The following is a 24,748-nucleotide window of genomic DNA, read 5'->3' on the forward strand; positions in this document are numbered from 1 at the left end:
TATGCAAAATCATGTCATACAAAATTCTTAATGTATATTTCTATTTTTTTGTTTAGTCTGCTTTATTTATATTTGTCTTTTTCTCTAACCTATTTCTCTTGGATTAAATATCAAACAAGAGTCTTGTGGGGAAAAAAATAGAATATACTATCTGATCCATAATTAATAACATATGAGCTTGAACAAGGACATTTGTCCAACAACTCTATTCAATCTCAGACTGCCATCAACCTCATTAATCATTGGGAACAAAGGTTATTGTTTCAGAATACCTTAGGAAACCCATCTCATTTCTTTAAAACTTGCTGTTGCCTTAACATCTTTGAATATAACATACTCACAGTTCACAGTGGTATTTATAGAACCTCTCTCTGGTTGTTTTTAGACTGACAGTGTATTCTTCTAGCATCACTTTGAAAAAGTTCTCTTACTATTCTACACTCAGTCAAAACTTACTGAATTATCAATGCTCATACGGTATTAATTATGGATCAGATAGTATATTCTGTTTTTTTCCACACAAGACTCTTGTTTGATATTTAATCCAAGAGAAATAGATTAGAAAAAAGACAAATATAAATAAAAGCAGACTAAACAAAAAATAGAAATATACATTAATTAATTTCTCTAGCTAATGCTCAATATTTATGAGCACAATGTCTAGAACCTTTTTTTGTTTTCCAAGATTATGATTCAACTTTCAGTGATCATCTTTAAAAATTCCTTTGTTTATATCATATACATCTTTAGTATTAGTGGTATAATGCTTCACGGGACATAAAATATGAACAACAGCAATTTATCACGTCCCTGAAACACCAAAAATATTCTCACTCTTTGTTCAAATAGCAAAATATTTCCCTGATACATGCAAATACTCTTCAAGAGGTAAAACATTAAGATGGTTTATAAGGTCTTTTTCTAAGGTCTCTTGGGATTTGCTTAAAGTATTTGCATAAGTAAATTATAAATGGATACATCACAGCTGACTGCACTGAGCAAGGTGAAGCTCGGCAGTGAATGTTAATCTGTGCTTGGCAGGAAAGAGATATGTTCACTATTGGCTACAAGCTCAGGTTTTGGCTCATCACTCTGCAACTTTCCAGGTAGTCTCTTCGGTGTCCTTCATCACGTTTAATCTTTCTCCCTTCTCAACCATTCAGAATGAACACGGTATGTGGTATTATTAAAGCTGATTCCTGTACAAAGTATTGGAGAAAACTTAATTGGCTTACCAGGCAAGTCTGCTTTTGATCACACTTGATAGGAATGTTTTGCCTATTAACTTAAGCTAAGGAATAAATGAGGAAAGGTATTATGGTGTTCATAAAACATTACTAGAACAGGCCATAGCATCATGCTGCACAATATGTATTGACTCTACCCATAAGATACACAGCAAGGAGCAATAATGTATTGCCCAATGAAAAATACAATTTGGCTTGCAAATTAAAGGGAAGACAAGGCACCCAATCTTGGCTTTACACCCACCAACATAAACTCCAACTTAGAAACAATTAACCATGCCTATAAATCTAGAGCCTTGGAAAACTAAATGGAGTCCTAAATCAGAGAAGGCACAAAGACAGCATAGAAAATGTATTCATTAACCGAATTTGCAGTGGTTTTCTGGGTCTTTCTAACAAGGAGGAGCAGATAGAATTTTTATAAGACCTCAGACTAAATCCTTCAAGAAATTAAAATCATCCTAGTTCATAATAGTGTCATTTCATAATGAATTTTTAAAATCCAGAGATATGGAATGCATTTTAAAATGCTCATTTCAGGAGTTTTGAGATTAATTCATTGTTCTGCCAGGCTTATGGTTACCAAGCAAATTCTAACAGTAGGAAAAGGAACTTGAAGCTGAGTCTCAGTCACTATTGCATCCTGTTCAGGATACTTCTTCCCACTCTTTCTCCACTCTTTCTTCCTAATCTCTATGTTTCCCTTTTTTCCTGAAAATCGTGCAAGCTACTTAACTATACAATTTGTGGTTGTCTCACCGTGTCTCTTGATAATGAGTTCATTACCATGAGATTTTACCATTGCAAACAACCTTAAACACTCCAATTGTGAAGACTTAGAAGCCCAATCTGCACCAGCCACTACCCTGTACCACCTGCTGTCATAACAAGATGCTGTGATATGTCACTGAGAAAGCACCCTCCTAGTCCCCACTCCAGGCCAGTTTTCCTGTCACTCTTTCAAACCCAGTGCTCCCTTTCTCCCTTAAGGGAGCAAAAAGTAGGTCCCAAGACCTGTGGGTCTGAGACGCTTCCCCTTAGTCTCCAGGTTTAAATTTAGAGGTCACCTCCTCAAAGCTGTCTTTCCTTATGGCTCAATCAAATTAGATCTCTGCAGGCAAATAGCTTCCAGGTAAAGATGCTGCTCAAAAACACCTGGACCACGGCTCCACTCGGTCCCCTGATGGGGCCATGTCCTTGCTGATGCTGAGTTAGCTCACTGTTTGCCAATAGTCCCGGAAAAACAAGTTCAGAGAAGGCTGAGGTAAGTTTCTACAGCAAAAAAAAATGATGTAAGCTGTATGCAGAAAAGGATGCTTTCCATGAGGCAAAACTTGGTTTTTTGTCTCGATTCTTGAGAAAACCCAGGCAAGAATATACACCATGCATGATAGCTGTACCACTCAGAGAACAGTTCACCATCATTAAATTTTGTGTCTTTGGTTTTAAAAAATGGGAAATTGTAGACATATCTGTGCTAGAGCACTTACCTAGCATGCACAAGACTCTGAGATTGATTTCCAACATAGAGGAAAAAGGATGGTAGATATAATTAGACAATAGATAGATGATAAATAATAGAGATAAAGATAGATGATAGAAAGCAAGAGATTATGATGGTAGGTGATAGATGATAGATGATGGATGGATAGATAGATAGATAGATAGATAGATAGATAGATAGATAGATATAGATAGACAGATAGTAGATGATAAGCAGATGATAGATGGAGCAAATACAAATAAATAAGCATAGAGTGGCATCTATCAGCTCATCCATAATATAACTGGAATGTTACAGTCTCTCCCGTAATTTCTCACTCATGGCATCCACGTTTTCCCTCACAATCTTGATATCGTCTCATATACCCCAAGTATGCCATGCCCTACATTCATAAACTGAAAGAATACACAGCCATGTGCCTGAATAATTCCCATTCTCTGCATCCACTCCTCCCAGGTGAAGGCCATGAGATCAGGCACTACAATACGTTTCACCAGCAAACCACAAGTGCAGTAGAGTGCCTGACACACAGGAGATGTAAAGTACTTAATTTTTCATAAACCAGTATCAGGATCTATGGGAAGGAATGCTCTGTCGCTCTCCAGCCATACCACACTCCGTGTTGTTCTTCCTGCATCCAGGCAGTTGGGGACTCTCCGTCCTGTGGCAGACTCAATCTATTCCTCCCCTGTCCACCTTATTCCAGGTCCATCACCTGAATTCTGAGCACCTTTCAAATGAGGCGAGCTGGGGTGATGGCTGGTGGTTGGGAAGAAATATAACATAGTTTCCCTTATAAGTGAGAAACTCAAAAGTAAAGAGCACAATAAAAGATAGATATTAGAAATAGGGAGACAGATGCTTTGCAAAAGGGAAGGGCATAAAGAGCAGGGCGGGGGGCGATGGGAGGAAGAGCTAAAGTGGTTAAGAAAGACAACAATTAAGACCTGTTATGTACAGGTACCAATTTCCCAAGTGGAATGTAATCATTATGCACTGAGAACATGTACCGATCAAAATACAAAAATTGAAAACATAAATAAAATGCAATTAAAAAGGTGCTTCACAGAGTCATCATTGTTTCAGACACGTTCCATGCTAAATTCATTCTTAAAATTTTCTGGTTGTTTCCACGTGTCCGTTTTCACTTTGGGACTCTGAGACCTGCACATGCTTACTAACAGATATGTGTCATCTCTCCAAATTATTTTATAAAAATGCAATTTTGCATGATTTTTTTGAATATTTAATGCAGTTACCTCCCCCGCATAAACTACAATTCAGGCATTTACAAACAAGCTTTTATTGCTTTATATCAAGTCCACATTTTCATTATATTGATTTCAAAATAGTATGATTGGTTTATCAGAAATCTCACAAATCAACTATCATTCTTATAAATTCTGTACTGTGATTCTCTTTTAGTTACTTTTACTATATCAATTAGTTTCAGCACTAATCATAATTGGGTTTATCATTATTCTATGTGTTTACTCTATAGGTTTAAATGAATGTTCCCTTTATATTCTTAACCCTTCATCTATTTCCTTATAGTTTTTAAAAAGTCTTTTTAACAGACTTCTGAAGCCCTAAAAATAAATCACAACTTGATTTATGTTAAAAAATTAAAAAGCAGTAACACAATAAAAGCAAAACCAGCACAAATTTGCCTTTACCTTGCATTAACATCACATTACCTCGGAAAACTTGGCTATTACCAGAACAACATTCACAGAATAATTCCTTCAAGGAAAAGATGCATCTACTTAACCTAACTGATCTTCAAAGTGGAGAATTATTGAATGAATAATGAATTATTGCAGATTTGAAGGCTATGTTTCCCTAGGAAGTTGTACATTTTACTTTTAAATCACTAAATATCTTTCGACAAACCCAGATGTTGCTCACTAATGATGAAACAGGTAAAATGTGATTAAACATCCAACTGAATAAACAGCAGAGAAAAATTACACTATTCATTAGTTGCACAAACATAGCTCACACCCTGTCCAGCATGCACGGAGAAACAGGTAGCGATAACTCAGATCTTCCAAAGCAGTGAACGGGGCACATTTTTGCATTACTTGACGTCACAGAGAAGGGCGACCCCACGGAGCACCCAGTGTTCTGGGGCCTGGGCCGTCTTGAGGTCTACAGCAGCAATGTAGTTCAAGTCCGTTCGAACTGGCTTCTTGTAAATGGGGCAGGAATAACACCGAGGATCTCTTTGGGCTACAAAAAAACAAATCATAAGACAGAGCAACTTGATCAGTTTCTAATTGGAGCATCTCTTTAAGCGCCAAGATCAAACATTTGGAAAGTCACGCCAACGACAGGTATGTTTGGAAGAATGAGCAAAATTCCTGCTGAGGCCTCACAACCCCTGTGTGCAAAGCAGATGTCACACTGGGCGTGATAAGACACCAGACAACTGAGCTTGACCCTGCTGGCCCCTCACCCTGCAATCTTGACAGTAACCCCTGCTCACATGCGTCCTCATTCTCTTTCCTCCTCTCCACTCAACATTCACCTCCACCCCGTCTCCTTGACCTCCTCACCAAGTGTTGTGTGCACACCTATCCCTTCTCCAACAGGAGGAGCCTGCTACTCTAATCCAATGCCCAGCACCAGAGGGCATTACTTCATCACCACCATCATTGTCCGTATCGTCGCCCTCATCATTAGTTATAAATCTCATCATCAACCTTCTGTGTGTCAGGCCCCATCACAGCTAAGTCTCAGGACACAGGGTGCCCCAACCAAACCAGGTGTGAATTCTCCGTGGATGAAGAGAGCAACAACACCTGAGAAGCAGAGCAGATTGACACAGTGCAGCTCCCTAACACTCAGTTTCTCCTTTGTGGAGAAGAGTAGATGCCATTTGCACCACCACACAGGCAGCCAATACACCTTTATGTCGTCATCCTCTAAGAACTCTATGTATCCACACCTCCCCTCAAGATCCATCTCTCCACCCCTGGAAACCATGCTTCGGTTCTGTAAGTGCTTAAACTCGTACAGCTCATGTAGGAGAAACGTACGAATACAAACTTAGGTTTTACAAAGTGTGCAGAGCCCAGGAGTGTATGCTTCATTAGCGTCTTGTGAAACCCGCTCTGCTCATAATGATCTGCACGTCTCCTAACATCCATATCAGGATGCTGCATCTTCTTTTATGGTCTCTTTCAGGTTATAAGTCTTCCTCAGGATGTAAGTTGTGGCTGTACCCTTACACTCCTCTGGAAGGTCAATATAATATTATAAATGACTCTCATGGCACTCCTGAGATGAAACCATGTTTAACAAAGGCAATAACCATTTCGGTGATTTAGTGGAACCAATCTGAGCACTAAACATGGAAAACAGCAACTTTGCAAATGGAGTCTTAATACATCAGAGTTACAGAATGTATTCCCTAAAACTAATATGCTAAATATTTTTTCTAACAAATGATGAAAGCAAACCACAACCAAAAATTAAATCCTCATTGTATGACCCATTAGAACCTTCGATCTGTTGTGCCATGTGTTTTTATATATCTACTATAAATTTAATTTTACAGTAAGAAGTGAAACATTTGAGTAGGATAACATTACACATAATTTTCAATATAAGATAAATATTATAAAGTAGTCACTTTTAAATGGAGTAATTGGTAGGATCTTACAAGACATTTACCAATCAATTTCTGGGACATTTCTGGCTATCACGACTGTGAGTGAGCTTGCCTGGTAAAAGTGTACAAAAGTTAAGGATTCTGTCAATATTCTATGATAAATAGGACAGACTCCCCAAAAAGAGTTATCTAGATCCAAGATGTCACTAGTGTCAAGACTAAGAAATCCTGTTTTCACACAATGAAATCATAGTTATTTTACAGTATCTTAATTCTACATTTACCTAACCCCATAAAATTAGAAACAGTCTAAAGTATTATCACATCTAATTCCTAAATTTGAATGTTTATTTCAGTTACCAAGAGGATATCACTAATAATACTAATCTTATATATGAAATACTAAATATGTATGTATATTAAAAACAATGACCAGGTGATTGACAATGAATCACAGAGTGTTACCAATACTAAGTGATATATTTAAAATCCCTTAATCCTAGGATTGCTAAGCACATAACACATATGTAACTAATAGTTCTTGAAAATTAATTAGCATCTATTTCATATATCTTGAAATTATTAGAGACTTACATCTGATGCTGATAATTATAATAATGATATCTTCTGAAATATTGATACCTTGAATTTTAATCCCAAAAAAAACTGGAATTATTTTTAAAAGAATTCTTTTGAATATGCAGGTAAAAATAATGTTCTGGAATACTTATCTAATTTTATTTATTTTTAATTGCTTCAGAGCTGAAAGGGCCTACGCCAAGTTGTAGCAGCCAGCCTCATCTGCAAGCAGATTCGCAGTGAAAGTGCTGACATACTGAACAACCACATAAACAGGTCATCTGCAAACATTCTCTTGCTTAAACAAACAACTTTGAAGAGAAAATACGCATCTAGATAGACAGAACAAATCAGCTATGTATGTTTAAAGTCTTAAGGTTCCAAAAGGATAAAAGAGAAAAAAGGTTGGGAAAATTGGTGAGCTTTACACTCTAGTTACCTAAACATTTTAATAAAACATCTTGGGAGAATTTCATTTCATAGCTGTGTAGCACATCAGTCCTACATTTTTTTTATCCACACATTTGTAGACATTTCATGGGTTTCTTCCAATATCCAAAGTACCAAGTTATGTAGTGTCTCTAGGTAACTTTAAATCATTCTTTAACTTTCCTGTTACAAGGACAATTAAGGACATTTAAATTACTAGACATTCATTTTCTTTCTTTTTTTGTGTGCTACATCAACCTAATCTTTATTTAAGGTCAGTATTCTTGGTGACAAAGAGGACAATGAATATATGGCCTTAGTAAAGTTTACAAATAAAAACCACAAATGCTTATTTCTTTCACTAGCAAACCAGCTAGACTGAGTATGGAATATATATTACTTAGAGAGCTAACAAAGTATAAACAAAAGTAGGAAAAAATAAATATCACAGATACCACTGACGTACTTAAGCTTTTATGCAATAGACATTCATTTTCACATGTGGTACTTCTTTTAATTTTAAAACCTTGTCCCCACTTACAATCTCAATCACCAGGTACCTGAGAAAAATGTAGCTGTGACTTCATCATGCAGGTTGCGACTAGCCTTCATTTTCAAGCTTCACCACAGTTTTGAGAGGACCCCTCCCTGAAAGCTTAAATAGAACTCCAGCCCCTGGCCTTCCCTGAGCTCTGTCTGCCATCACAACAGACAAATGTGATGTGGATACCAGCTTTGTCACTTGGTAGACAGGAGTCATTGGCAAATTATCTCATTCCTCTAAACATTCATTTCCCTGCCTGCAAAATGGAAAGGATAACTTTGACAGAGTGTCTGTAAAGGTTAAATCAGTTTATATATGTGAATGCGCTTTAAAACATGTCTGTGATGCAGTAGATTCCTAATATACAATACATTATTTGTTCTCTCTCTGTCTCTCTCTGTCTCTCTCTCTCTCACACACACACACAAATGTGCATATACAAACACACATGTATGATCCAATCACAGCTTTACTGCAGCTGTTTCCTGTTACAGTTCTAAAGTTTACTTAGAACCTTCACTCTGTCAAATCTGTAAAGAGAGCTCTCTTTTCTGTATCTGCCTCTTTTCAGTTTCCTTTGAGGACAGAGGATGTGTATGACAATACTTCCAGTAAGTTGAGTACTGTTTGAGTCATTTTTCCATTATGTCCAAATGAGAAATATTAATTTAAAATTTCAAGGATATGCCACTCAAATTTAGAGTTAAAATAAATTCCATGGATGTTTTCTTCTTGAAAATAAATCAAATCACTCCTATATCTCAATGTCAATAATTACTTAAAGAGAAATTGCTTTTCATACTAATGCAAAAACTCTTAACTACATGAGTTCTAGTTTTAAAGTGCTGCACTGTAATGTCTTTTGGTCATTAATTTACTGTATCTCTTTATCTCAATTAGAGCCCTATTCTATTATCACAATTAGATGCATAATATGAAAAGAGTTATAAGAATGTTGGTTTTCCATCACTAAATGAACACTTCATTGATTGCAAAGCTGTTGGTTCGGTAAAACAAGTTTCCAGCAACTTCTACCAAAATTAAAAAGAACTACAGATTTTTTTTAATATTTTGAAATTAGTCCATTTTTTTTCTCTTATTTTTTTCCTTTAGCTGCTGCTAATGACTGTCACCACTGACTAATGCCCAGGAAGATAAGCACAACTATGCTATTCAAATCTGTTCTTCAGTATTAAGGAATCATCTATATTATGAAATTATTACTATATTGCTACTATGCTGAGATGTTCAGTGTCAAATTGCCACTGATTTATACTCTCATAGTCATAAGGAAAGAGAAGTAACACCTATATCCAAATGTGAAACAGATTTTCCTCTCTTTATAAGGGCAGCATTTTCACCACGTGCTAACTAAATGGAGTGATATGATAAATCAAAATTGCTGAAGTATTATTTTGTACTAAAAGAACATCGACTATTGTTTCTGTACAATCACTACTGCTCAGCACTTTCATCCTCCTCCCTAACAAGAGCCAAGAACTGCAGGGCCACAAGCACGACGCTGTCTGAACCCTGGGGACATTTATCCTTCAGAAGTCAGTGAAAATGCACAGAGAATCACTTTGAGGCAAGGAGTGTGCTGAGAACCCGCGTGTTCCTGCTCTGACGTTCAGCTCTCCACTTCACAGGCTCCTCCTCCTTCATCCTGCACACACTGGTCTCTCTCCCAGGTCAGTCTGCAGCCGCTGAATAAATTACACAACCTCCCTGACTTCAAGCCTCTCTGACAAATTGTTGTAAAGATTAAATGACACATGGTGTAGAGGCCACCTAGAGAAACCCTCTCAGTAAGTGTCAGTTCTCTTTTCCAACTCTGTCCCCATTTCCACCTTCTCCCCAAACAACCTCCGTCATGCAGAAGTTTCGTGTGCTGACATCCAAGCATCCTAGACAGACCCTGCCTCCTAGGCCCCAAATCTGGGCTCTTGGAAAAAGCCAGAAGAGTGGAAGGAGCCAAGCTCTGGAGTCAGACACAATTGGCACTGCAGTTCAGCTCTTAGCAGCTGTTTAACTGTGAGCAAGCCACAGAATTTTGCTGGCATTTAACTTACTGCTAAAGTGAAGATAAAATACAGATAAGACTAACAATCTTTCAAGGTTATTTTAAGAAAGACACAGAAGGTCTTTATAAAAGCGTAAGAAAATGTTTAGCACATGCTACAAATTTCAAAGAAGTCAATTTTTTCTTTTATTTTTTTGTTGTTCTTCTGGTTATTACTGAGAGTTTACCATGTAATTCTCCTGAATCTATCAGGTCACCCCTACAGCATCTTACTCAAAATCAAAGGCAGGCTCAAAGATTCTCCAATTCCTAGTGTTGTCTAGTGTTCTCTAGGCAAATAGAAATTGATCCGTATTCATGGTTCTGAAGATCTCTTAAAATCTCCCAGGTGAGCAGGTATGAAAATCAGAGTCCAGGCACAACTTGGGCAGTGGGGTCTATAGGACCCCAGGTCTCAGTGATGCTGCTCACCGCCCACAGGAAACTGCTTCTTCTTCCTCTTCAAGCCTCTACAAGAGAACACGGCTCTGCTAGCCTTGACTTGCCTTCCAGAATCTATCAGCCTATTGTAAACCACACCCTGCCTATCCACCTCAACCTGTCTAATCAGAAACATTTTTTTAAATTTTATTTAAAGAGAAAAAAACACAAAACTGTAAAAGGGTACAAATAATACAGAATTTCAAAAACATAAACAGTAAGAAATCACTAGTTACCAGATTACATACTGTCATCTTAGAAATAGTTGTTCAAGTTACAAAATTAAAGCATACAAAGTGGACATTCAAACAGTGAGACTGCAAACAGTTCTGTTTGATGATCCAACAAAAACTCAGTAATATGGTTAGCTACCTAATACACTTAAATATACATGCAGTTATATCCTTTAGAGCACTTTCTTTGCCTCTCTTTTTTACAATAACAATTACGCATTTTGGGTTTTATTACTCCCACAGTTATTATAATCAGAAATATTTAACTGATAGGCCATGTTCCTCCACAATGCTGGCATAGATTAAAATATAACAGGATGCTGGTGTAGCAGGAGCCAGGTTTCTACTTCAACTGTGGAAGAACTCTTCCCAGCTAAAGTGGAGAGCACTGCTATGTACCACACATCTCACTTGGAGCATGACTGCCAGGAGAAGCTATACTTAAAAGGTCACAAACGCTCCCAGCTTTGTGACACCATCTCACTGTCTTTAAGGAAGTTGTGAGTTCTGCGGGGAGGAGCCCTCTTAACCCCAACTCTCAGGCCACTTATGCTTAATATAAGTGAGAAACCCAAACACTTCAAAATCATTTTCAATTGTCATGGTCTGCTCAGTGATGGCAAACCTTTTAGAGCTTTCAGTGACACCAGCAGCCCGCTGCAGCACGCATGCTTCATCCTTCATACCTGGATACTCTTTTCTTTGCCATCCTCGATCCTTGCCAGTCACCATGCCACACCAAGTCCCCACGTGTCACGCTGAGACACACTCTTCGACTCCATCCCTCCCCGCTCCTGTCCCTCATCATCTCACCAGCTGCACCCACCTTTCTCTTCTTCGGGCACCACACACCGCTTACCACTTCATGCCTCTGCACTCTCCCCTGCGCTCCTAGATAACAACCCGGCCCCTTCCCATGACTCAGATTCACTTCAACATTCTAAATCATCTCCTGATTTTTTTTTTTTTTTGTTTTTGTCTTTTTCCTTTTTATCGGTACCAGGGATCGAACTCACGACTGCCTGCTTACAAGGCAGGCGCTTATGCCGCTGAGCTAAATCTCCAGCCCCCATCTCCTGATTTAACATAAGGGCTTCTGCTTCCTGAGAGAAGAGACAATTATCTGAAGACGGCATGCTCATTCGCAGCTGATTCTTACAGCAGAAAGTCTCCATGAACACAAATTAACCAATCCCAAACCAGCACTTTCAGGGGAAAATGCAAGGTTACCTCTTGCAAGCCTGTAGTTACATTTTCATCAACTAATTAATGCATAACCTTGCATGATGTGTGTTTCTATTTAAAGACACATTTTAGCACACATGGTTGATTTACCAACACTGAGCTCAAATCCAGTAGTTCTGTAACTCACGACCGAAAGCAGCTGAATCAGCATACAGATTTTTCTAAAAATGATATAAAAGACTTCTTGCATTAAGAAACAATAGAAAGCACTTAAGCAATACAGTAGTATTTTAAGCAAAGAAAAATTCAAACAGCACCAAATAGACCACACAAAGACACTTGCTCACTATGAGAGCTGAAATCAGAAGGCAAGAGTGTCACCTGGTCCAGCCTTAGCTGGGAACATATGTGTCAAGCAGCTCCATCTTTTTGCTGCTCTGTGGATGTCTGTGATGACTGTAAATATTGATTTGGGGATTACAAGGAATTCTTAGCACGTAGGTGAATTCACAAAACAGAATCTGCAAGGAGCAAGACCTGACTGCATGTGCTTGTCGTATGACCACACCTCTTCTCCTCCAACCTAGCCCACCTTCAACTTGGAGACCGCGAATGGGAATTCTGCCTGGTCCTTTTCATTACTACATCACTAGCCTAGAGTAGTGTTTGGCAGGTGGTCAGTGCCCGACAAACAGTCACTAAATGACCAAGTGAGCAAAGCTACTTCCCTCTGCTGAGACAAATCTGTCTCTAACTCCAATCATACTGATTCTGGCTCCCATGTCAAAAGCAATCTTCCTAGCTCCTAGCAATGTTTAGGTTTCCCTTCTAGTTCCCTAAGCAGCTCAAGTATATCTCCATTGTACTATTAATCCAATTATATTTTCATTATGTATCTATTAATTGTTTTGTCTCACTGGAATATGAGTCCCTAATGCCAGGATCTGGTTCCTAATTATCTTTGGGTCTTAGACCTAAGGTCACAGCTGTATGTTCTAGGCAATCAGCAAATGTTTGCTTATTTATAATTATAAACTCTTTCCCTGGCTCATGTCTCCAAATTTAATGTTTATCTAAGAAGTAGGAATACCACCACTGTCCAAAGAGAGATGATTTTATTTGTTTACTTTAAAGAAAAATCACTCATGCTCCTCTCACTGAAGCATTTCCTCCTTTGCCTCCACAATGGCACTGTCTCGAGCGTGTGGCTTATGATTCTATAGAAAATGAGAATTCCTTGGGGTCCTGAAATGCAATTGCTGAGCAGAAGTCACCTGAGTGAAATTTCACAATAAAAGCCTCCAGAAACATCAGGCCAGCAATGGGAAAGAGCCCAGAGAGAGTTAGATGTGTCAAATAGAACTGATAATTTTGCCACAACAAAAATAATGTGTGTGCTTCTTAGAAGTATTACTCCATTCATGCGCTGGAAGAGGAGCCCAGTATTTTGCCATGAGGATGAAGCCAGATGCCTCTGAATTTGATCGGGATCTCACAGCTGGACTCAAACCTTCAAGCTGGTAGAGCCTCTACCCGTAGGTGAGCCCTGCACACTCCCACCAAGGAAACCTCACCGTCACCCACCTGCTCATGTCTCCCTTCAAAGCCCACCTTGGCCTTGACCACATCTCCTGCCCTCTCGCAGATAAGCACTGTAAAATACCTCTTTCTTACCTCATCAGAGATAAATACACAGAGGTGATCAAAAAATAGGGTGTTGATTTAAAGTTTTTAAGAAGCAATTACAGTAAAAGACACATTGCCACTGAGGTGCCTTGAAATATTCCCTCATCTTAAACACGCCTGTCCCGCTGTTACTGACAGTTTGCGAAGCAGTCCAGGGACTCCGCCTTCTAGTGTCTTCAGTTGTGCTGTTGTGGCTGCTTTTGAGCATGAATCCATTCGAATCATTGATCTTTCACTGTCACATTGACTTGGAGGATGGACAGGAACCTCACAGCATCACATCCAGAGAATAAAGTGGATGAGCGATACCCCCAGGTGCCCAGGATCCTGCCTTTCTGTTCAGGGACACTCAGGGGCAACATTCTCCATATTTTTGACAACACCTTGTAAACACACTCACAAAAGAGGATTTTCAGATTATTTCAGAAATTGGTGAGAATGATGCCACACATGTGTTCAAAGTGAGGAGAAGTATGTTGAAGGGGATCATGACAACATGTCATTTAGGGTAATAACTTTTTATTTAAACATGGACCATAATTTTCAATCACACCTCCTATCTCTGAATCCTTCATGAGTATCCATCCATGTTTTACCAGATAAGGATGAGATATCTAGAATTATCAGCTTCCCAGTTATCATGCAAGAATATGTCCAGAGGTCAACAGGCTTTCATTGAATATAGGTGTAAATATAAAGTTGATGCGACCATAAAAGCCCTACTTACCGCTGTTTTCCGCGTAAATCCTTATGACAGGCATCAGCTCAAAGAGCACTTTGGGTTTGGATTCAGTGAGCTTCATATTCCTCTTGTCCCAGCCGGCACCTTCCAGATACAAGCCATACACGTACACACCCTCTGGGGGAGGGGCAGAGATGTCATCCTTCATCCACTTGGTGACCTCATTGCACAGCACCATATTGTCCAGAGCCCAGCCTTTGTTGGCCCGTGTTATTTCCTATTCAGAGCCACAAACATTAAGGGAACAATTAGAAGTTTGTCTTCATAAAAATAACATTGATGAAAGTTTAGCTCCAAATTATCCTAAATCAAAAAGTAGAACACTATTTTAAAGTTTATAAAATTCTCTCATCATCCCCATCTTCTTCCTAATTTAATTGGTCCTGCCTTAAAAAAAGAAAAAGAATGAAATTAAATCAAATACAAAATAGTAAGTAATTTGTACTTCAAGCTAGCAGCCTGGGAATAAACAGTGGCATTTATGCTCATAATTATGTGTCTGCTAGCCATTGTCTACCTTATTATTTTTTAAAACTATAATGAAAACAGAAAACTCAGAGAGGGGAATTACAATAGCACAACCAGTGCCAATCAGGGCTATGTATTACCTGTCGCATTGCAGTTAAAAATCCTTGAGAGTTAAAAAAGCCTGTCATCCAAAAGCAATGGGGTCTACCATTGAAAACCCAGGAGGTGAACTGGGAGTTTCTTTCCAGGAGTTCAGTAAACCAAAACCCCAGCGTGCTTGACACCCACGATGCCTGAAATGCATACATTAAAACTTCATTAATACAGGTCTGTCCTGCTGCATAAGCTAACTATGCACAGAGAAAGTAGGAAAAAAAAAAAAACGAGATACCAATTTCACTTTTACAATGAAAATGTCCCAAGTCATGAATTTTCATTGAGTTCTGACATGCAGGATTCATGAAGGATTTTCAAATTGTCCTTCTCCTTAATGATAGGAAGACACATTACAATCAACAAATCATCACGTGTTCACACAGCTGCTCCTGATGGCTGATGCCAAGAGAATCATCTTCCAGCCACCAGTAAGTACCAACATACTCACCACCAATTCAGCTACCAAGGAATCAAAGCAATTTGTGCATTAAATTTAACAGAATTCAATCACTGTTAATTTCAACAGACACAGTATAAAATATTACATTAAAGAATGTGCTCACATCATCATTAGATAAAACAGCAATGCTTTAACACATTCTGTGGACAATAAATCATAGGAGCCTTTCTCCACTTATTTTTAAGGAGGTAAGCAACAGTTACTTTTATGAGCATCTGTCCCATTAGAATGCAAGAATCCCCTCGTTAAGAAACAGGAATGGAAATCCGTGTCCAAAAATTATTGACACCGACTCCCTCTAAATTCCTCCCTGAATTCACTTGTGGAAATCCCATTATGAGAACTGGCATGGATGTGTCATTATCAGCAGCAGCCCTGGTGAGCATCTCCAAATCACAGATAACATTTGACTGTAACTGCAATATCCCATGCATGAATCAAGGCAGTGATCCCCATGGGAAGGTTTAAAATATCTGTACTTGAATTTAAAATATCTATACTTCAAGAACTACTGTGATTCTACATATTGATAGTAAGTTGACAAGAATAGATTCCTAAATGAAAAGATCATATCAGATAGAAAACTCCTTGGCCTTGCCAATTAATTTATTGATAGTAAGAAGGAAACTGAGATTAAATTTCTCAGTCAAGTTACTAGAGGATGGACTGGGCAAACATTAAATAGGATGGACAAGACAAGAGGACGCCTTGGCTACCATAGGCTGCCTTGGGGTGCTCCAAAGCCCTAGGAGAGATTCACAGGGCTAATGAGGAGCACTCTCAGCCCTCACCTTTCCTAGCCAGGCAGCTGAGCCCAGTGTGAGGAAATACACACTGTGCAGACACATTCACAACCTGAAGTTACAAAGCGGTGAAAGCTAGCACCCTGTATCTGTCTTTACCCCTCTTTCTTCCCTCCAGAATTTAGCTATAATAAGAGCATGTGCATTACACAGTGGAGTCAAAAAGACAAAATTTGGGGAGTGCAGATTGGGAGAGTAAGCCCTGGTCAGTTCTCATAGGACCCGTTCTGTGGAACTGGGGTCCCCTCAGGTAACAGCCAGGCCCCAATGGAAAGGAAGCCACGTGTCCTCTCCAGACTTTTCCCAGGGAATCTGGGCCGGATGGCAGAAACATCTTCTCCTCTATTGCTGTAAATTTTCTCAACCATAATGAACCTTAGTAATTTCACTTACATCTCACAAATGGGTGTGCACACAACATACACGCCCACAAACGCAGCACGGAGAGAAGGATACTGCTGAGGACTTATCTCCACGAACGTCCTCTCCTGGAATACACTCTTTTTACTTCTTACAAAGACACTCAGAAACAACTCATTTTGTTTTTCAAGTGGAAAATTATTATTTAAAACCACATCTGTTATTAGCACAATTACCAACAAGTAGTAAGAATATCATTGAACTACAAAAATATCATTGTCTATTTTGAGATAGACACTAAACTCTAAAAATAGACAGACAGACAGATAGATAGATAGATAGATAGATAGATAGATAGATACATAGATACATAGATAGATAGATAGATAGATAGATAGATAGATAATAGACACAGGACAGGGAATTTTTTAACAATTATGTATGAAGTACATTTCCTTCTTTAACATCAATGCTTTGGCATGAAGAGCTTGAGTTCGTTTAAATTGTCTTAAACTGTCTTAAATTGTCTTAAATTGTCTGAGTCTTAAACTTCACAGAAATGTGACCTGGGAAAAAACCTTGATTTTTTTTTCAACCTTAAATTCTGTTTCTATAAATTAAGGGCAATACAATGCAAAATTTCATTGAAATAATGCATGCAAATTGCCTAGTAGAGCACCTAGTATGTGGACATGCTTAATGATTACCTTTCCTATCTCCAGTCTTTACGGGGCTCAAAAAGGATTAGTAAATAAGCCAAAGAACCATTTTAAGTAAGTTAGTCTTTGATGTTAATTGTAATGTAATTTGCCAATTACAATAATTCACAACAGTGGTGATTAGGCAGAACAGGAGCAGATCTACACCCACTTTTTTCCAACGCTCAGGAATCCTGGCGTCAAACATACAATCCAAAGCATCTCGCAGGTTTTCACTCATGATGATGGTGCCATCGATCGCAAGTTTCAGCTCGGTCAGGGTGCTGCGGACCAGGCTTAGCACGCTCTGCATCCTGTCTACCTCCTGCCTGAGGAAAATGTTCATCGGCTGCAGCGGCCCCATCTTCTGAAGCCTCTCTTTTACCTGCCACAGACACATTCAACACACACATTAAAAATTAGACAGCTACTATGATTTTACAGAGCAGATGCTCTGGGACTTCTGCACGAGCTCCAAGTTTTACAGCCTCATAAATAATGTTTTAGTCTTTTTGATGGTGGAGAAGGGGAGGAGAAATAAGGAAAAATTATCTCTTAGACAAACTGTTTAAATTTTCATACCAGAAAGGAAAGAAAAAAAAAACAGGCAGTCATTCATTCAAAGCAAAAAAAGTGAAATGCACAACTAAAACTATGCAGTCTTTCAAACTGCAAATGTGCTTACAAAGAAATATCCATCAACTGCCAAGCCCTTTCAAGCACAGGTATGGATACACACAAGCAGATACGCATGTACGCATGCTCATTCTCCAGCCTGTCTCAAAAAGCTAACCATCCATCCACCCACTCATCCGTCTCCACACACACATATTGAAAACTCTTTATATGGCAGATATTGGGCTAGGCTGAGCTGTCTCGCCCTACAGTGGCACTGACAAATTCAGCAAGAGGAGGACAACTCTCCTAAACCTGCTTAGCATGTTAGCTAGGTCACTGTTTGTCTATTTTTAGATACTTTAATTGCTTCATAAATATCTCAACTTCTAGTAGATGCAAATGATCTCTTTCCTGATCCTGTAATAAACAGTGCTTATCACAGATAAAAGCAGTATTGATTTTCTCCATGCTGAAGATCAGAGACTCTTCCAGGGAAATTATTCCCTTGACAATAGGACCCTGAGTTCAGTCTATAGTACTAGCAGCAAAAGTCACCTGTTTAATAGAAAAAAAGGATACTGAGGAAACAAAGGAAGTATGCTTTTAAAATCAGTGGAAAAGGGCAAAAATCATCAGGTGGTTTATCTACACTGAGTAAGCTGCAGGCCACCTGGAAAGCAGGCCACTTACATTTGTTTTCATTTATTTTTAAAAAATAGTACCAGGTTAAATATTTTTACCATACTTATCAAAGTATCTAAAAATTAATTTTCACAGCTACACACCTGTTTATAAGTTACTAATATACACCAAAAGTATCAAATTTGAAAACTAGTGAAATGAAGAACCTGCAAAGAGTTAATGACACAAATCATGTAAGCTTCTGAAATCCAGAAGGCCAGAACTTTAAAGGGTACATTAAACTACGCCATACCTATACTATGTATATGTATTATATTGAATGTATGTGTACACATATTCAACTATTTTAATCCAAATATATTACTTTCCTCTCAATGAACAACAGTAGGCAATGCCACCAGTCATGATTTTAGAACACAATTTAAGCCCATTGCATAGGTTTTTAATTTAATAGTGAATATTACCATTCTCATCATGGTACTTTATTTTCTGTATTTTGAATTTCTGTATTTATGCATTTTTTAAAACTTCTTCAGGAAATTTGCCTTTGAATTTTTTCCTAATTTCCGAAAATTTTCAGAAAATTTATTTTCCCCTTCCTTCCTTGTCTCCAGCTGGACTCCAGGTGGGGCACAGCTGGACTCCGCCAGGGCTAACATGTGGCAGGACTTCATTCACTCACTTCAAAGGGGCTGTAGTCAGGGGGAAGCTTCTCCAGCATGTCATCAGCCAGCCGGGCCACCACAGCCTCCCTGGTCTCGTCCCCTCCTCCAGAACTGTCCTTCGGCTGGACACCCAGGATGGTATCCAGCACATCCTTGGCCAGCTTGCTCTGGTAGGTGATGTCAGCATTGGGGTGCAGCCCAAACACCTCAGGGCTGTCATAGGCAGGCAAACTCTAAACAGCAGACACCCCAGGTAAGCACGTCATAGGAGATGAAAAATTACTCTTGTATTATGTATGCTTCTATTAGGGTAAGCATCTTTGTGTATTATGTCAGACCACAAACCTCAATAACTTCTCCAGAAAATAATCAAACTTTGTTTTGAAAATTCACACCAAGAAACATAAAATAAGAGTCACGGCTCCCTCCTTGAGGTCTGTACCTCAAGCCAAACTTAATCAAAGACACTGTCATTATATACATAATATAGGAGACAAAAAAGGAGCTGTGAGCTGGTATTTTGTTTTCTGACAACTTGGTTCAGCCCAGTTAAATAAATAAATTCATGGATATTATGTGTTAAGACCAGAAAAAGAGAACCTTACCAAGCATAACCCAGATACGATCACAGGCAGAAGTACTTTTCCAGGGAGACTAAGAAGAAAGAGAAATATTGACAGAGTAACAGGGACAGAGAGAGAGAGACAAAGAGATGGAGAGCAAGAGAAAATCTGAAGCAGAACAAACAGGAAACAAACTTCCTCGGTCAGTGGAGAAAAGAAAATTTACTTCCCATTTGGCCTTTATTTCTATGCCTAAGTCTTCAACTTTGTTATTGTCTTGTTCATGCTCTCCCTTGTTTCTTTCCCTTATCTTACTCCTTTTTACAAAATATCTTCTAATGTGCTACCTCAACTTCATTGTGAAACGAGGCACATATTAAAAAGTACACAGGCATCCCTGAATTTATGTCTTTTCAGGCTCTTTTCCTTTCCACTGCCTGTGATTTAAACACACACTCAGCACAGTAGCATGAATCTGGTAGCTGATACGAATTAATGAGAGTGCAGAAGTGGTAATATATGATAAACCCATTACACTTATACATCAAAAAACCTTTAAACATACAGACAAATTTTACACCTTAGGTTGTTCACTCTGAGATTAATCTTATACAGAGGCCAAAGAGACTGTTAAATCATGATCTAATGAATTCAAGGTAGTGAGAAAATAGTGGGGCTAACTTAAAATCAGATTTTCCCACTATGGTTCCCAGGCATCCTCTCAAGATCTACCTTATTCCTTCGTAGAGCCATGCTCCTTAAGAACAATTTTGCTCACCAGTGTTACACGGGGAAAATTTGGATATGGTTGATTCTTAAAACTAAGTGGAATGTGCTACCAGTATCTAGTAGAGGCTGTGGAAGCTTGTACACACACACACACACACACACACCAGTATCCCATGACAAATGATCTATCCACAGTGCCTAAGAAACCCTCTCTTAAATGAAGCTCTTATACAAAGCACTCTTCCTGTAAACTGTACCTAAATGCCACCTGTCTAATCAGGCTTACGGCATAGACGCTGGAGGGTTATCCCAGTGGGCTGGATAGACAGATAGATAGATAGATAGATAACAGAATAGATGGATTTCAGAGAACAGATTCCAGAGGGTGCCTTTCCCTATGGCTATGGTAGCTAAATTCTCATGAGCAGGGAAACCTAGATGAGCTGATGTAGACATTCTTCATGATTTATGTGTTTTCATACTTTAATATTAACATTAGAACTTTATTCATTGAGAATACCGAGGCAGGTCTTTCAAAAAGTTGACTCATTAAATAAAATCCTTGCTCCACCCCACCTATCCTCTCTCCAAAGAAATTTCTTCACCAAGGCATTTTTAAAAAGGAGGCAGGAAAGCAATCTATACAAAATACACATTTAAAACAAGGATAAACTTTTTAACCATCAAGTGAATTTAAAAATACAAAGAATATATTTGCAGCAGAAGTTTTTGTACACCTCTCCATTAAAATTTATTTTTAAATTCAGACAAGCTAAACAAATCTCAAAAAGGTCCAAGCCTGCAGGTGTCTGGTCTACACATAAATTCTGAAGTTGGCAAACCTGGATATATTGAAGGCAGCTATCCACTGTGGTGCATTTTGGAATGTGGTATCCGTGATAAAAGCTGAAATCGGGTCCGAACATGTTCTCACTGAACCAAACCTTGGCGAATGTGTTCAACAGCCTCTTGTCATAGTCATCAGTAACTCTGCCTCCGTACTGAATCTCGCCTATCATGTAGCGGACGGTGGTCCAGGAGACGCCCTGAGAACATGGAAAGAACAGCTACCCTGAGCGGGCACTGACTTGCGCTTATTTGCCCTGCCGTTAACACCCATTTTCTTATAATCAACCTTGTCAGTCAGTCTGTTGTTCTTCTGGCAAGTATAAGATCCTGAGTCCTGAGTTTGAATCCATATACCAAAAAAAAGTGCAAAAGGAAAATTTAACAGGCAAACACAAAGAATCCTCAAAGCTTAGGCTCATGACCTGATGCAGACATTCTTCATGGATTTATGTGTTTCCATACTTTAATATTAATATTAGAACTTAATTCATTGAGAATACTGAGACAGGTCTTTTAAAAAGCATGCACTTCAAAAATGATCTTGATTCTCACATTGATTTATGAGGAATTTAAAGAAAGAATATTTGTCATACTATTCAAAACCCTCCATCCTTGAAACAGATCCTTTTGGGTTGTCCTAAATAGGCTGTCATCTTGCCTTTGAGAAATAAAATGACAGTCAAAACTTTTCCATTTTTGGCCTGAGATCAAAAGGAAGTGGGATCAAGTTTCTGTGACTGAAAGATGACACCGAAAGTCTATCAAATGTTCATAAGTCACCCTGACACTGGACTCTCAGGTGAACCTGGTCACTCACCCCAGAAGTCCCAGAGACACCAGGCAGCAAACACAGCGTACCTTCTTGAGATCCATGTCATCTAAGTGGTTTTGGATGAACTGCACCGTGGCGTTGAAGTCCGCTTGATTGAATTCATAGGGGATATTCCAGCCCAGGGGACCAAACTTGCGCCTCTCCTGGACCGTGGAGTGCAGGAAAGCCACGGCGTACAGCATGGGCTTCCACTGCGTTCCGCCGCTGACCTCCAGCAGGTCCTGGCTCACACCTGTGTGGTCAGTCGGGAGAGAGAACTTATCATACCTCAAACGTTTTTATTTCCTGTTTCCTTTACAAGTAGTTCATTTTGCAAATTCCTGTTATAAAACTGTACTTATTTTGAATTTTTTATTATATTCATTCAGCAATTATAGTTTTAAGATTTGGGTGGCAATACGTTCAGACTGAAAGCTAGACTAAGCCCAAAGGACTTACATAACATGTAAAATTGCTACACTAAGTCAAGGCGCACTTTTAGATACATAGTCGCACTGGACTAGAATACTGCTTTTGTCTCTTCTCCTACAATGTATCTTTTATTTTGTAATATGTACTTTTCCCTACAATATGTATTTTGTTATATATATATATATATATATATATATATATAGAGAGAGAGAGAGAGAGAGAGAGAGAGAGTTTCATATAAGAGATACCCTGTGATGCTAAAGATTGTCTATACTGCAAATTTTACTAAAACACACATACACACACACACATACAAACATATATATATATATATATATATATATATGTGTCGAAAGACAATTTCTCTTTAGACAATCTCCAAAATGATTGAGAAAAGTTTTACATGGGTTAATTTCTTGCCTATTTAGCAAGATAATATAAAAATAAAATAGAGAATGAAGATCATGGCAGTCAAACAAACATAACTACTGTTAATCTTGCTAACACAGCTAATATAATAATTATGTTAGTATTTGCAGCACATAGTTGGAACCTATGCTTGTGACTCTGTATTAAATAAAACTATATAGAAGCCAGGTATAACCAAGTATCGCCCCAAATAATAACTGTACTTATATATCATATATATTATTTAATGAATAGCATTCCTGTATAAAAATAACAAACTCACTCAAAAAGAAATTAGGAAAACTATAACTTTCAAAATAGTATGAAAAAATAAAATACTTATGAATCAATCTAACAGGAATAAAATATCTTTACTTTGAAAACTACAGTACTTTCAAAAAGGAGATTAAAGAAGATATCAGAAAATGGAAAGATATCCCTTGCTCTTGGGTAGAAAGAACCAACATGGTGAAAATGGCCACACTCCTAATGCAATTCCAATCAAAATACCAAGAGTATATGTCAGAGAATTAGAAAAATAATCTTAAAATTTGTTTGGAACCAGAAGACATCTAGAATAGCAAAAAAAAAAAAATGCTGGGTAACAAAGGAAAGGCACAGAGGATCACAATCTCTGAGTTCAGATTATCTTATGAATCTACTATGATTAAAAATACCACAGCACTGGCAAGAAAACAAACCAATGGATCAAGGGAACAGATTAGAAGATGCAGAAAATTCTCTAATTCTCTAATTCACATTCAGATTCATCTGTGACCAAGCACATTCACCGGAAGAAAGACAGCCTGGCTTTCCATGTGCCAAAGACTAAAACTCAATCCATGTCTCTAACCAAACATTAAATTAAAATCAAAATAGATCAAAGATCTAAATATTAACATAGGAACAATAAATCTGCTGAAAAGAGAGGAAAGGTAGAACTTCTGAAGACATACTTGTATGCAAAGACTTTAAGAAGAAAACCCAACTGTATGAGAAATATGACAAAGAACAATTGAGATCTCCATCTTATTAAAAATGATTTGCACAGCAAAAAATCACCAACAGAGTAAAGAGACAACTCACAAAATGTAAAAAATTGCTGCTGTTTCTCAGACAAAGGACTAATATCTAGAGTGTATAATGAACTTTAAAAAATCTGACCCCCCCCCCAACTTAAAGACTTCATCTAAAAACAGGCATCTAAAACGAATACACACTTCTCAGGTGAAGAAGTACAAGTGGCAAATAAATCAATGAAAAAATGTTCAACCTCACTGATCATTCAAGAGATACAAATTACAACAGTGCTGAGATCATGTCTCACCTCAGAAAGAATGGCTATTATCAAGAAATCAACCAACAACAAATGCTGGCAGAGCCATGGGAAAAAGAAATCCTTCTCCATTGTTGATGGAGTTTGTACAGATGCAACCACTATGGAAATTAATATAGAGATGCCTCAAAATTTAAAATCAAAAGCTTCATTTGTCACAGCTATTTACCTTCTTGGTATCCTCCTGAAAGAACTAAAAGCATCATACTGCAGTAACATACACACAACTCATGTCTATATGGGCAGAGTTTGTAATGCCTAAATCTTTTTTTTTTTAACTTAAAGAGAAAAAAAAGGAAATAAAATTTTAAAAAGCAGTAAAAGAGTACAGATAATACAGAATTTCAAGGAAAAAAATACAGTAAGATATCACTAGTTAATAGGTTACATATTGTCATCTTTGAAATAGTTGTACAAATTATAACATTAAAGCATGTAAAGTGCACATTCATACAATGAGATTGCAGACAGTGCTGATCAAT

At 38.1% G+C, this 24,748-nt stretch overlaps 1 protein-coding gene and 1 long non-coding RNA gene across 4 annotated transcripts in view; one reads left to right on the forward strand and one right to left on the reverse strand.

The window, feature by feature from the left end:
- Positions 1-4,035: 4,035 nt before the first annotated feature.
- Positions 4,036-24,748, reverse strand: part of Dnah5 (dynein axonemal heavy chain 5) — a 282,354-nt gene continuing 261,641 nt past the window's right edge. For both annotated transcript variants that reach the window (XM_063257979.1, XM_063257978.1), the window contains 7 exons: positions 22,138-22,343; positions 21,273-21,476; positions 19,156-19,371; positions 17,386-17,598; positions 14,877-15,029; positions 14,254-14,485; positions 4,036-4,983 (listed from right to left, as the gene is read on the reverse strand). In XM_063257979.1, the coding sequence (XP_063114049.1) occupies positions 4,832-4,983; positions 14,254-14,485; positions 14,877-15,029; positions 17,386-17,598; positions 19,156-19,371; positions 21,273-21,476; positions 22,138-22,343 (1,376 nt within the window). In that variant the 3' untranslated portion in view covers positions 4,036-4,831. The remainder of the gene's footprint in view (positions 4,984-14,253; positions 14,486-14,876; positions 15,030-17,385; positions 17,599-19,155; positions 19,372-21,272; positions 21,477-22,137; positions 22,344-24,748) is intronic.
- LOC134478056 (uncharacterized) lies at positions 4,891-9,790 on the forward strand. 2 transcript variants are annotated; one of them, XR_010050399.1, is made up of 3 exons: positions 4,891-5,087; positions 7,128-7,222; positions 9,033-9,790. It is a non-coding gene; the product is annotated as an uncharacterized LOC134478056 (long non-coding RNA). The 2 variants fall into 2 exon arrangements; XR_010050400.1 differs by lacking the exon at positions 4,891-5,087 and adding an exon at positions 5,107-5,750.

This window comes from Cavia porcellus, unplaced genomic scaffold (genome assembly GCF_034190915.1).
Source record: "Cavia porcellus strain 051 isolate PalLab524CR breed Dunkin Hartley unplaced genomic scaffold, mCavPor4.1 scaffold_11, whole genome shotgun sequence".
NCBI lineage: Eukaryota > Metazoa > Chordata > Mammalia > Rodentia > Caviidae > Cavia > Cavia porcellus.